Source organism: Adiantum capillus-veneris, chromosome 19 (genome assembly GCF_014529385.1).
Source record: "Adiantum capillus-veneris isolate H3 chromosome 19, ASM1452938v2, whole genome shotgun sequence".
Taxonomy (NCBI): Eukaryota; Viridiplantae; Streptophyta; class Polypodiopsida; order Polypodiales; family Pteridaceae; genus Adiantum; species Adiantum capillus-veneris.
In genome coordinates, this window is record NC_140949.1 from 29,388,580 (window position 1) to 29,403,087 (window position 14,508).

At 42.2% G+C, this 14,508-nt stretch overlaps 1 protein-coding gene across 1 annotated transcript in view; it reads left to right on the plus strand.

Annotated features, from left to right (window-relative positions):
• The first annotated feature begins 7,039 nt into the window (after positions 1 to 7,039).
• The window catches only part of LOC147433763 (uncharacterized), a 36,196-nt gene continuing 28,727 nt past the window's right edge, over positions 7,040 to 14,508 (plus strand). Inside the window, exon 1 of the mRNA XM_086490378.1 lies at positions 7,040 to 7,153. Within this exon, the coding sequence (XP_086346504.1) occupies positions 7,124 to 7,153 (30 nt within the window). The 5' untranslated portion in view covers positions 7,040 to 7,123. The remainder of the gene's footprint in view (positions 7,154 to 14,508) is intronic.

Here is a 14,508-nt window from a genome sequence, read left to right on the forward strand (position 1 = left end):
CTTGTATCGTTCACCAACCAACAAAGGCAATATTCTTCACAAGTCTAAGCAGTATCTTGCAACGCACAATTGAATCAATGAAAACTTTAGTACTGGGTGATTTCAACATTGATTTCCTTCAACAATCAAAATATCGAGATACTCTTGTCAACATAGTACAATCATGCATGTAGAACACTTGAAAGTAGGTTACATTCGTTTTGTGTAACTTCAAATATAAATTCCTCATGCTTCTATTTTAGCATTTCGATTTCACCATTGCCTCTCTCTCTCTCTCTCTCTCTCTCTCTCTCTCTCTCTCTCTCCCCCCCCCCCCCCCCCCCCGCCCCCACCCGTGTATGTATGTGTCTACACTCCAATGCCTCTGTTTATATGAGTAAGGGTGAGTTCAGACTAGGCGGCGGAAGAAAAATGCAAAGGGGCGTCGATCCTCCATGGCAAAATTTGATTGGCTGGAGTTGAGGCACTCTTCCACCGGGCCCTCCATTTTTCTTCCCCCCCCCCCCCCCCCCCCCCCCCCCCCCCCTCGGAAGAGTTGATGGCCTCTCTTAGCCCCCTTCACTTTTTCACTTTCCCTCCTCCACATTGTTCACACTAGGCGGCGGCACATTTAGGAAGGCTTGTTTCTTCCGCCGGTTCAGTCTGAACCAAGCCTAAGGGTAAGCAACTCTCCCTCTCTCCCTCTCTCTCTCTCTCTCTCTCTCTCTTCCTTAAGCGTTAGTGTTATCTATCTCATGCGTGTCTATATTTCTCTAATTTCAGTGTATCTTGAAAGTGTCTTCCGCAGAGAGCAATTTCGGATCTAAAGTCAAGGAAAGCATATGTCGGGCTCAAGGTCAATGGAGGTAACACATAACTCTTTCATTTGCAACTGTATATTTTAGAAAACAACATTGTGTATATCAAATCCATAAAATGAACTTACATTTTCAAAAAACAATACTCCAATCCATACAAAATTTGAATATGCTTATTGCTACACAGTAGTATTGGTAAAGTCCAAACAACAAAAATAGAAGACAATTCTACACAAAAATTGTCATTGAGGACCTTCTATATATGGACAGAGACGAGCTTTTGAAATTTGACGCATGACAAAAAGAAGAGAACATGAGTGTATTCCTTCAGAGGATATCCAAAAAGGCTTTAAATGAAGCTTTTAGTACGTTGGCCAAAATTTCAAGGACGCAATGACCTGATTAAAGTGAACAAGGGTTCTTTTTATAATGAATGTAAGATGATACTAGGTCAAATCCGACACAGTGCAAAGGCTATATACTTTGACGAATTTTTGCCTAGTTTTTTTCCGAAAAGAATAACCTTATTAGAGTCGTTATATTCTAGTTACAAACGAAAAACATCAACAAAAGTAAAGCACAACGCAACATCTGAACCAAGAGATGCTCCAATGATCAACATTTTGAACCCTCCATAGATAAATTTTCTTTTGGCAACATGTATTGGTTTAGGAGAACATACCAGTGTTTACATTATACAATACAATTTTGCATCCTCCACAAAATAACACAATCACATTGTACAATAAAAACTACAAATTATCAACCAAATTTATACACAAACATACAAACCACGAAGAATTTGATTTTTGGGAAGCACAATGAATGAGGTAATTAATGAGAGGGGGAGGGGATAGACCCATATCTCCATTGTGGGGGATATTCTCATAACATTTCTTAATGTCTGTTGAGTAGAAAATGCTAGCACCCTTTGGTAGGTTTATTACAAAATCATAGATGGGTTCAATAATCCACCAGGATTGTATCCTTAAGTTATGGCATAGAAGAGCTTTTTGGTTAAGTGCCCTAGCTCTTTGTTTTAGCATAGGTAGGCAAGTCTTCAAGAGGCATGCCATAAGCAATGAGGCTTCTGAGTAAATACTAGAAGCTCCACAAGTTAGCCATCTAAAACTATTCTTGTGTACTTGTGTACTTTACGATGCCATTAGAAAGGGTAAAGGAGCTGAGGATGGTAAGTTCATTTTAAGCATATCTATGATAGCATAAGAAGGGTCTTGTAAGCAAGAAGAGAAATCACTATTGGTGAGTCTGTATTGAATTTGCTCTTGTATTAGTGCTTTACAAATAAAAAGTGGGTTGTTTGGGGCTTTCTCAACAGATGTAATAAGTTATTGATGTTTAAGAGAGGAGAATATGACATTCAATTCTACAGCAGCATCATAACCAAACTTCTGGGGTAACCATTGCAAACAATAATCATAAAAAGATTGCTTAACCAAGTTGAAATCTAGTATTGGAGGTAAGACCATTATCTTGTCAGCAAGAAGCTTTAACAAGACCATATACAGTTCATTAAAAGCCTCATGTAGATCAGGGGGGCAAGACAGTATGTGGTTTAACCCCATCGTGAGTATCCTTTTAACCTTTTGAGGAACAAGTAAATGCTCCACACTAGTTAAAACACGACCAAGGTTAGGAACAAAACCAAGGTCAGAAGGGGTGCAATTGCAAGAGAAAGGTTCAACTTTGGAAGTAAACACGCACTTCTGTGTAAAAAGTAAAAGCTTTAGGGAAAAGCTCTAGGTGAACATACATTTTTCCCATGAAGGGGATAACTCAAAGTTTAATCCAAAAAAGAACAACCCAAAAAAAGATCTTAGACTAGGTAAGTCCATCAAAGAGTTGCAGTACAAAACATTAACAAAAAGGTGATCCTTTTTCTTTTGCAAGGGGGCTAGAGATAAACGTCCAGTAGCATCCTTTGAAACCTACATAAGTGATCAAACATTAGCCATAGAGAAGTGATTTAGCACTCAGGAGGCAGCTTCTGTTAAGAGCCTGTCGTACTCATCCATTAGAGTTGGCAGATGGTTGTCCAAGGTTTACAGGGAAGTTGGAGATGTTAGAGGTTGTAGGTGTTGTGCAGCTACCAGCGGAGTCTACTGGTGATGTGGCATTCCAGTTTTGAATAGGGGGAGGAGCAGAATATGCACCCCTATTAGAGTTAATAAACCTACCCCAACCACGATTATGTCTTTGAAAATCCCCTCTGGCTTGTTTTGGGGTCCTGCCATCATGTACCAAATCCTTGCTAGGGGAGATAGCTTTTCTGATGAAGACATCTACATCTGAATATTAAATATTACTGCTAGAAGCATGGAGCTGTCCAAATAAAGCCACCTGCTTTACTGCATCCTTCAGCTTCTCTCGGTAGAAAACATGAATTAACAAGGCCTCCCAAGCCTCAATTGCTATCCATCTTAAGAAGGTTAACATGGACTTCTTATGGGAAGAGGCAGGGGAGAAGATTGAAAGGTTATTGCATGATCATCCATAGGGCATGGTCAAACCATAGGATGTTGGCATCTTTGCCAAAATCCCCTTTGCGGGTTCTCAAATCTATGAGAAGGTGGTGTGTCGATTGCGCATGGGAAAAGGAATTCAAAAAAAAAGAACTGCAAGCACTATTGGGGTTAAACAAGGATGTATGTTGTCACCAAATCTCTTTGGTCTATGCATTAATCAATTGGAACAAATGGTACTTGACTTTATGCAAGAAGAAGGCATTGAAGAGGTCACTATTTGCAATGCGGTAATCATGCTTTTGTTGTATGCAGATGATATAGTGCTTCTAGCATACACTTTAGAAGATGCACAAAAGCTTTATGGTTGTCCTTGAGAACTTTTGCTTGCATAGAGGGCTGATTGTGAATGAATCCAAGACAAAGGTTATGCTCATGAAAACCAACCATAAGGTGAAGCCATGCATTGTGTACAACAATGAGACACTTGAAGTTGTTAAGAGCTTAAAGTACCTTGGGCTTGAGGTTCCGACCAATCACAAGTGGCATGAATGTGCTATGCATTGTTTGGAAGTGGGAAAGAAAGCATACTATGCAATCGAGAACATGTGTAATGCGGGAAATATCAAGTGTTGGGTTCTCAAGAAGTACCTTTTTGACACATTGGTGACACCAGTTCTTCTTTATGGAGTTGAAGTGTGGGGTGGGAGCATCTCAAAGTCTACTTGGAAAGATTTTGAGAATGTCCAAAAGCGTTTTCTTACAAGCTTTCTCCAAGTTAAGACACAAACACCGTATATGCTCCTACTTCTTGAGGTAGGTTCTCTTCCAATTGAAGTTATGGGCATGGAAAGGGTTGTGGACTACATGATAAAGATGAGTCAAAACCCCTCGCATCGATATCCTACAATTGCATAGGAAGCAAGCAAAAAAGTTCAAAAGACGCATAAAAGCAAGATCTTGAGCAAGGGATGGATGCAAGACATAAAGAAGAAGTTTGGGAGATGGGATGCATTACACTTGCTACACGATGCCTCAATTAACTCGCAAGTGAATGAAGCTTTTCTACAACGCCAATGTATTACGGCTTGGGAGGAATCGGGTGGGTCACGCTTCATACATTACACCACCCATATTGCCCCCAACTACAAAACCATTTTCTTCACTAAAAGAGGAAACCGTATTCACATTTACATGCTTCGGCCTATCCCCTTGTCAACGATGTGCATTATCGCAGCCATTCGGCTTAGCTCCCACGCCCTTTGATGTGAGACATGGCATTGGGGCAATGGAGAAGAGTCAAATTGATTGTGCACATTATGCTCACTGCAAGCTCAAGAGTCTGAGCACCACACACTACTAGAGTGCTCAGCTTTTGCTCACATCCGAAATTGCTTCCCTCACATTTTTTGCCATGACTTAGACCTACACACTTTCCTCTCCCAACCACAATGTGGGCTCTACATTGCGACTCTCATCACCACAATTTTGGAGCATTGAGAGTCACTCATCAGCCACACACATACCACATCACATGTAACTTTGGTCCCATAGGTCATATTTGACCTTCGAGGACGATACTAAAATGTGTGTGTGTGTGTGCGCACAATAAAGATTTGTTTATGTCTGAAATATATATTGTACAGGCACAGAAAATACAAAATGTAGTTGAAAGCAAAGTTTTCAAAGGCATTCATTTCAATCTCTGTCTTCCTCTCTCTCTTTGTGTGTGGGCACGTGCACATGCATCAAAGAATTGATGCATAAAATGTAACTGTATAAGCACAAAAAATACAAAATGTAATTGAAAACTGAGTTTTGAAAGGTATCCATTCCAATCTGTCTCCGTATTTCTCTCTCTTTCCTTCTCTACACGCACATATATAAAAGGGTGAAGAGAATGATCTACTTTTAAATTATTTGAAAACACTAAATATAATTTATCAATCTCTCCTCTCTCTCTCTCTCTGTGAATATATGTACGTGTACATATTCTGTACATGCTCAATAGGAAAATTGATGCAATTTCATTCTTTCCCTCCATCTCTCTGTGTATATGTAGATATTGTGTACGTACTCAATAGCAGAAATTGTGCAATCTCATTCTCTCCTTTGAATCTGTATACACAACTCTCTCTGTCTCTCTCTCATGAATGTCTATATTTCTCTAATTTCAGTGTATCGAAAGTGTTTTCCACAAAGAGCAATGTCGGATCTAAAGTCAAGGAAAGCAGATGTCGGGCTCAAGGTCAATGGAGGTAACACATTACTCTTTCATTTGCAATTTTATATTTTAGAAAACAACATTGTGTATATCAAATCCATATAATGAACTTAAATTTTCAAAAAACAATACTCCAATCCATACAGAATTTGCATATGCTTATTGCTACACAGTAGCATCGGTAAAGTCCAAACAACAAAAATAGAATATAATTCTACACAAAAATTGTCATTGAGGACCTTCTATATATGGACAGAGACGAGCTTTTGAAATTTGAGGCATGACAAAAAGAAGAGACCATGAGTGTATTCCTTTGGAGGATATCCAAAAAGGTTTTGATGAAGCTTTTAGTACGTTGGCCAAAATTCCAAGGACGCAATGACTTGATTAAAGTGACGAACTTTTGCCTAGTTTTTTTCGGAAAGAATAACCTTATTAGAATCGTTATATTCTAGTTACAAACGAAAAACATCAACAAAAGTAAAGCACAACGCAACATCTGAACCAAGAGATGTTCCAATGATCAAAATTTTGAACCCTTCATATATAAATTTCCTTTTGACAACATGTATTGGTTTAGGAGAACATACCAATGTTTACATTATACAATACAATTTTGCATCCTCCACAAAATAACACAATCACATTGTACAATAAAAACTACAAACTATCACCAAATTAAAACACAAACATACAAACCACGAAATTATTGAAAATTTACTTGTAAAAGATACAAATCAAGTGTAATGGAATATGGCTATAGCATTGATTGTAGCAGAATTAAAGTAACAATAGTGAGTATTTCCATAAGAGAATTCTTAAAGTGAGTACTTGATTAAAGGTAGGCATTAGGTACATTATAAGGGCAAACTTGCTAGGGGCTTGACATGTGTCCTATATGCCTCCTGTGGAAGGGGTGACTGTTGAGAGCGTGCATGTGTGTTCTCTCTCCTCCCCTACTTCTTGGGCTCGCCCCCTCCTTGTAGGCACTTCAAGCACCTCAAGCACCTTACTCATCAAGCACCTTAAGCACCTTACTCATCAAGCACCTTAAGCACCTTAAGCATGCATTTGGTGCTGAGTTCTTCCCTTGTACATGATGAACTCCAAGGGCTTTGAAATTTGGAAAACTTAAAGTTGATGGGCCAAATACCTCATACACATAGTTACAAATATGGTATGAAGTGGACATTGAGGTTACATTGTTGTTCCTACTGTACGTCAAACTAAGCTTTAGCAAGATGTACAATCATGCATGTATAACACTTGAAAGTAGGTTACATTCGTTTTGTGTAACTTCATTTATAAATTCCTCACGCTTCTATTTTAGCATTTCGATTTCACCATTGCCTCTCTCCCTCTCTCTCTTCTCCCCCCGCACCCGCCCACCCGGTGTATGTATGTGTCTACACTCCAATGCAACAAATGAGCCCCTTTCCCCTGTTTATATGAGTAAGTGTAAGCAAATCTCTCTCTCTCTCTCTCTCTCTCTCTACCTTAGGCGTTGGCAGGTTAGTGACGGCCTTGTTTTGCAGTGAATGTTATTGCATGTTCATAAGAAAATCTGTGGGTTCCTCTCTTGAAGGTTTCTTTCGAGGAAGGCTAGGGTTCTGCACAGCATGGACTCTTTAAGGGAGCGCAAACTCGTGGTATGTATCTCATTTTGTTTTCACTGCTTATTGGTTCGTTCGTGGAGGGCCTCGAATATCTGTTGCTTCCATGCTACGTATTTCCAAATATATTGGAAGGAAAGAAGCCCCGTTCAGTCAGAGGTGGTTGAGGTAGGAGAGAAAAACAGGCAGAGAGATGGTTGACCTAGCGCATAGAGAGAGAGAGAGAGAGAGAGAGAGAGAGAGAGAGAGAGAGAGAGAGAGAGAGAGAGAGAGGATTTATACTATTCAAAATGGCAGTTACACTTTTCGACATTATCTCAAGGGAGTCAAAGGTGCTGGCTTGAGGTTTTGCTGTATACTTGGAAGCTCCCACAACCCATGATGGGTGTGGGTTAGGAGGGTTCAATACACACTCTAGAGGTAAGAGAGAGAGAGAGAGAGAGAGAGAGAGAGAGAGAGAGAGAGAGAGAGAGGATTTACGGGTCGAAGTTATGCGTCACACATTGCACTTCGGAACGACTAATGGGAACTAAGAACTTGCAGCGATGCATCACATTGCACTTCGAGAGTTCTTAATGTATGCTGCCAGAGAGAGAGAGAGAGAGAGAGAGAGAGAGAGAGAGAGAGAGAGAGAGAGAGAGAGAGAGAGAGGATTTACGGGTTGAATTTTTGCGTCACACATTGCACTTCGGAACGACTAATGGGAACTAAGCACTTGCAGCGATGCATCACATTGCACTTCGAGAGTTCTTAATGTATGCTGAGAGAGAGAGAGAGAGAGAGAGAGAGAGAGAGAGAGAGAGAGAGAGAGAGAGAGAGAGAGAGTCTACCTCTACACGCCACTTGTATGAGTGCAAAACCCTATTGTCGCACACCCAAATGCGGTAAGTGCCTATCTCCTTGATGTATTGCTGTTACAGAATTCTGTTGTTGCGTGCCTTGCTTCCCTATTGCGTGACAGCTTCCATTGCCCCTTGGGCTCACATAGGCCGCCGATACGCATGTTGTGCACCTTTCGGTAGCCTGATTCCAATTGCGTTGTGCGGAAGGTTGGCACATTTGATGTGTCTCATTGCAATGGTGGCGGGTGTTGCTTGTCTTTTTGTCACTGCCCTTGATAGAGGTTGCACAGCTACCTGGTCCGTCCCTAGTGTGAGCAATACCAGCCGTCTTGCCATTGGTTTCTTGCCTTAGTGACACCACTCGACGGTTTGTGCTGTTCTCGGTCTAGATAGCAACCCTCCTAGGTTTTGGGGTGGATGCATCAACCCCATCCTTTGCACTACCTCATGTTTGGTCTGCTTTTCAACATACAACTCAAGGAAAATTCAAAAGAGATAGATAGACCATGAGGATCAACAGTTAGCTGCATGATTAGTTTGACATAGTTGATGGCAATTCTTATTGTGCTTTCCTAGTTGTGTGTTTGTATATCTAATGGCGTCATGTGGATTTGTATATGTTTAGTTGGGTGTCTACCTGGTTTGCTTGTGTGTAGGAGGAATCATGATGATGTGAGTATTGGGTATTTGTGGAGGTTTGATGGGTGAGGTGGGTGTGAGACTAGAGTGCTTGCTTTATCCCTCGGCTGTTTCTTTTTGCTATGTGTGTTTTGGTTGCTTTCTTGCTTGTTGCTTGTTGCTTGTTGCTTGTTTGTTTGCTTTTTCTTTTGTTGGTCGTTGTGTTTCTCATCTCTCTACCAAGTTTTCTTATATCTTGTTCTCTATTAGAGTTTGTTGGGGTTCCTTTTTTTGCTTTCCTGGTTGTTTCTTGGTGGTTGTTTCTCGCATCTCTATGCTAAGTTCTCTCGCAGTTCATTCTCCATCAAAGCTTGTTGTGGTTTCTTCTGGTGCTTGCCTGGATGAAATGTGCTCAATTTTGCAGTCTTTAATAGCTACCTTGATGGTATTCCAATGGAGATAGGCCATTGGGTTCTTGGGGTCTCTTGGTAGCTTCTTCATCCTCAGCTCGTCTTCAATGGCCCCCATTCTTCTTGTTTAGCCATTGTGTAATAGGCTTGGACACCTAGCGAGAAATCAACAGCAACACGCGAATATGAACTTGAATAAAGAGAGAGAGACAGAGAAGAGTTGACATGAAGCAGTGGAGTTCCGCTTTGTGATGCACTGGCCCCAAGGACTAGCGTCCCTTTCGGTATTTCTTTCTTATTGATGATAATAAAGGTACAATGATCAGGGGGTGTGCTCTACAATTTGCTCTCAAGTTGATCTGTAGAGCTCACCCTCATCGCTTGCCTCTGGGACGCCTAGATTTAGGGGCCCCAAGTAACCTTTCCAAGGCAAAAAACTCTGCCAAAAGCCTTGCACTAAAGTTGCCGTAGAGACTGCCATGTGGGAGCCTGTTAATTGCGGTGTGTTTACTTTGAGGTGCCACGTGTCAAGTTTGTCAATTTTTGGCTTGGTTTATTTTGGTCCGGTTGTATGGGACGGACACCACGTGCCAACGGAAAAAGAATAGACTGAACAACTTTAATCACTTCAAATAACAGTGAACTGAAAGAGATGCACGACATGAGACGGGGAGTGGCGGTGCTCCACCCCAAGAGAGCACTAGTCCCAAACCTTGGCGCCATATTACTTGAACTTAGGACAAGCTGGTACTCCGCGCTCTGTACCTTCACTCGAAAGCGTGCCAAAGAATGAGCCCATGGCACATATTTAAAGGCCCTTGGCCTCAAAAGTAGTTAAAGCAGTCGGCGCGTTTTGCGAAAATCCGTATAGTTGCTACGTGGCATTGTCAACGCTTTTTGCAGAAGTGTTCGTACAGTCTGCCACTTCAGCATGTCAAAGCGTTTTGCAAACTGTCTCTACAGCTCTGCCACGTCATTAGCTGCTACGCTTTGTTAAATCTCTCTAGGTCACTTGGTCCCCGTCAGATGGGGTCTCGCAAGTCGGTGGGAACTCGTCTTTAAAAATAAGCCACTCGGCAAAACTTTGTAAGTTGGTGAAACTTCTTGTGCTGCTTCTACTTCTTGTGATACTTCTAGTGTTTAGACCCCTGGGCTGTGATCTGCAAGTTGGCTCCGTTCTTTAGTGGCTTGAAACATCAACAGTTTCTGACACCCCCCCTTGAAAGAAAGTAATCGTCTGCTTGAAAGAAAGTAATCGTTTGCGATTACAACATATCTGCAAAACAACTGAAATTAGCTCAAAATTTTCCGAGGGTCGTTCCAAGGGACTTTTCGAGGGGCGATCAATTTTCTCATTCCAGATTGGAGCTCTTGATATCCTGGGTCGTTGGTGTAACAAACTGTTGACGTGTCAAAGCCTAAAGAATGGAGCCAACTTACAAATGCCGGCCGAGGGGCCTAAACCCTAAGAAGAACAAGTAACAAAAGAAGTGTCACAAAGTAATGACGTGGTTGCCCGAGAGCAGAAAACCCTAACCCTAATTTCTACCAGAAACCCTAACTGTTGAAACCCTAATTTTGGAAACCCTAACCCTAAAACCTGCAAACCCTAATTTTAGAAACCCTAACCCTAAAAGCTGCAAACCCTAATTCTGAAAACCCTAACCCTAAAACCAGCAAACCGTAATTCTGAAAACCCTAACCCTAAAACCTGCAAACCCTAATTCTAGAAACCCTAACCCTAAAACTGCAACAACGTGGCTGATTTCCGAAAATTGCGTTGGCATGATGACGTGGCAGACTGTACGGATTTCCGTGATTTACGTTGACAGCTTTTGGCATTGCTTTTTGGACTAGAAGCTTTTGAGTTTGAAAGCTTTTCATGTAAACTGCTTTTTAGACCAGAAGCTTTTGAGTTTGAAAGCTTTTCATGTAAACTGCTTTTTAGGCCAAGGGTCTTTAAATATGAGGCTAGGGCTCATTCTTTGGCATGCTTCCTGGAGAAGGTGCAGAGTCTGGAGTACCGGCTTGTACTTTGATGATGCAATATAAAGAAATACCGAAAGGGGCGCCAAGGTTTGGGGCCAATACTCTCTGGGGTGGAATTTCGCCACTCCGTGTCGCGTGTCGTCTCTCTCTTTCAGTTGAGTTGTTATTGAAGTGCTAAAAGTTTGTTCAGTGTGCTCTTTTCTATTGGCACGTGGTGCTTGCCTTGTGACAGTAGTATCAGAGCATCAGGCGTGTGCTTTTCTGAAAGCATACCGGTCCTACAAAAGAGCAGAGAGAGCTTTTGGAATTTTATTTGAGATATCTTCGCCCTCCAACCCGGACTCATTAGCCATTTCCACCCTTACTTCATCGCGCATCGGGCGCGCTCCCGTCTTCACCGCTCATGCCTTACAGGGCATAAGCCAATGAAGATCACTTGCAAAGAAGGATCCGATATTTGTTTCGAGTCACTGTTTTTCTCAAAAGCAATGCCATGCAGATGTTGATGTCTATAGCTACCAAGCAGCATACTTCAAGTACTTGGCAAGCTTTCAAGAAAATTTTTGCCCGAAGTTATATGGTTTCTGACATCTTCCTTCGGAGTGCAACTTCTGGCAGAGTGGGATATCCTGAAATGCTTGCCACGGAAACCCTAGCAAATTATAACTTGAAATTTCTCGACATCTTTCAGTAGATGTCTCTTCACGATCAGATGACCTTGGAGGTCCAGTGCGATTGCTATCTCGGGACTACCATTGCCGCTAAAGAAACACTGTTTGTCCAAGATCTGTCGGACCATGTGCTCGGCTACGACCCTATGGAATGAACCTAACCCTAATTTTTGGTGCAGGTTCTAGGATGGAAAGTCGGTCCACTTTTCGAGCTCGATTGATGTTGAGATTGCTTTTTTTTAAGTTTCAAATGTGTTTGAGAACTCGTTTGGTGATCCTGTTTGGAATTTGTTTGAAATGAATGCTATCTGTTTTGAACCTGTTTTGGTGCCGATTTGAATTGTTTGACTCTGGCTTGATACTAGTTTCAATGATTGGTGATTTTACTCCCGGGTGGAGTAGTGAGAAATTATGTTTGAGAATGCTTGTTCCTACTCATGGCCCGGACCCTTGTGGTTATTTGCGGGGGGAGTATTGAATGATTGAAAAGTGTTGTTTTTACTCATCGCCCGGATCCTTGTGGTTATTTACGGGGGGAGTATTGTTGTTGTTACTCATGGCCCGGACTTGGATGGTTATGCGAGAGGAGTATTAAGAAGTCTGAGCAGTGGTTACTCTCAGCACCTCCAAACGACGCAGGCTGCGGTCTGGGGGGCGTTTGGTTGTAAAAGGCCTCTATATCTCATGGCCCGGACCTTTTTAGGTTATTTGCGGGAGGAGTGATGAGGGAGTCGTTGAACAGCTCATGGCCCGGACCTGGATGGTTATTTGCGGGGGGAGTGTTCATTGGCGGCTTTATGTTTCTATGTCTTGTAACATGCATATGTAAGCATTTGTGCTGCATTGTGATGTGCCAACTACTAAATATTCCTAATTGGATGAGATTGCATGGGCATGTAATTTTAGTGCATCAAGACACTCGTGGAAGATCAGTACGGTCTGGGTGTGATGGCTAATTTTACTACGCCGGAATATCAAGAGTTCCGATTTGGACGAAAGGAGAAGCTAACTCCTTGATCAAAACAGCTGAAAGGAGAAGCTAACTCCTTGATCAAAAGAGCAGAAAGGAGAAGCTAACTCCTTAATAAAAAGAGCAAATTGATTGTCCCTCGGAATGACCCTATGAAATTTTTGAACTAACTTGAGTTGTTTTGCAGATATGTTGTAATCGTGGACGATTACTCTCTTTCAAGAAGGGGAGATGTAACAAACTGTTGACGTGTCAAAGCCTAAAGAATGGAGCCAACTTATAGATTCTGGCCGAGGGGCCTAAACCCTAAGAAGAACAAGTACCAAAAGAAGTGTCCCAAAGTGATGACGTGGTTGCCCGAGAGCAGAAAACCCTAACCCTAATTTCTGCCAGAAACCCTAATTGTTGAAACCCTAATTCTGGAAATCTTAACCCTAAAACTTGCAAACCCTAAACCCTAACCCTAAAACTTGCAAACCCTAATTCTGAAAACCCTAACCCTAAAACCTGCAAACCCTAATTCTGAAAACCCTAACCCTAAAATCTGCAAACCCTAATTCTAGAAACCCTAACCCTAAAACTGCAACAGCGTGGCTGATTTTTGAAAATTGCGTTGGCATGATGACTTGGTAAGCTGTACGGATTTCCGTGATTTACGTTGGCAGCTTTTGGCATTGCTTTTTGGACCAGAAGCTTTTGAGTTTGAAAGCTTTCGTGTAAACTGCTTTTTAGACCAGAAGCTTTTGAGTTTGAAAGCTTTTCATGTAAACTGCTTTTTAGGCCAAGGGCCTTTAAATATGAGGCTAGGGCTCATTCTGTGGCATGCTTCTTGGAGAAGGTGCAAAGTCTGGAGTACCGGCTTGTACTTTGATGATGCAATATAAAGAAATACCGAAAGGGGCGCCCAGGTTTGGGGCCAATACTTTCTGGGGTGGAATTCCGCCACTCCGTGTCGCATGTCGTCTCTCTCTTTCAGTTGTTATTGAAGTGCTAAAAGTCTGTTCAGTCTGCTCTTTTCTATTGGCACGTGGTGCCCGCCTTGTGACTGTTGGCTTCCCAGAAAAATCTCATCCAATAAGGAGTCTCATTCCAGATCGGAGCTCTTGATATTCTAGGTCCTTGACTTCTCAAAAAAATCTCATGCAATAAGGAATATTCAGTGGTTGGTGTCACAAAACGGGAGCGTACATGAGCACTTAGAAATCTGAAAAATAAAATACTTTGCAAAGGTGAGGGAAGGGAGAAGATCGACACAGTATTGGGGACCAGAAGATGGGCTGGTCCCCCCGTCAAGAGTATTCTTTATTTACGGAGAATTCTTATACAAGCACGAGAACCCGAGGAAACCCCTCGGTTTGTAATCTTAGACCCGAAGGTCGTGCTTTCCCGTAAAGGGCTTGGGCACAAGGCCGTTCCTTCCCGTAAGGGACTTAGGCGCGAAGCCGTACTTTCCCGTAAGGGACTTAGGCATGAAGCCGTACTTCCCGTGAGGGGCTTTCCCTGCAAAACAAACCACACAAAGCAATAATTCTCAATGCGTATCAACACCTTATACCTGTCGCTCCTTGCTCGGAAAAGGGACCTCCGTACTCAGTCGTCACACGAACACTTGCAATTTCCGTCGCCAACACTTGCTCCAGAATCCCAGCGCTAGTTCCTTCTGCTGCTTCCGGCGTGTCTAAAACTGGAACGCTTGCTACCCTTTTATAGGCCCTTGCACCCGGTGGGAATAGGAGCCGAAAAAGCAGAACCTTGGCGCCCCTAGAGAGAGGAGAGAGAGAGATCGTTGAATCTGGCCTGCGTAGCTTATTAGCGTTGAGTTTTTTTTTAGAGAGCCTTGCTTTATTTTATTATAAGAGGGTTGGTCACTTAAAAGTGACCGACGACTTTA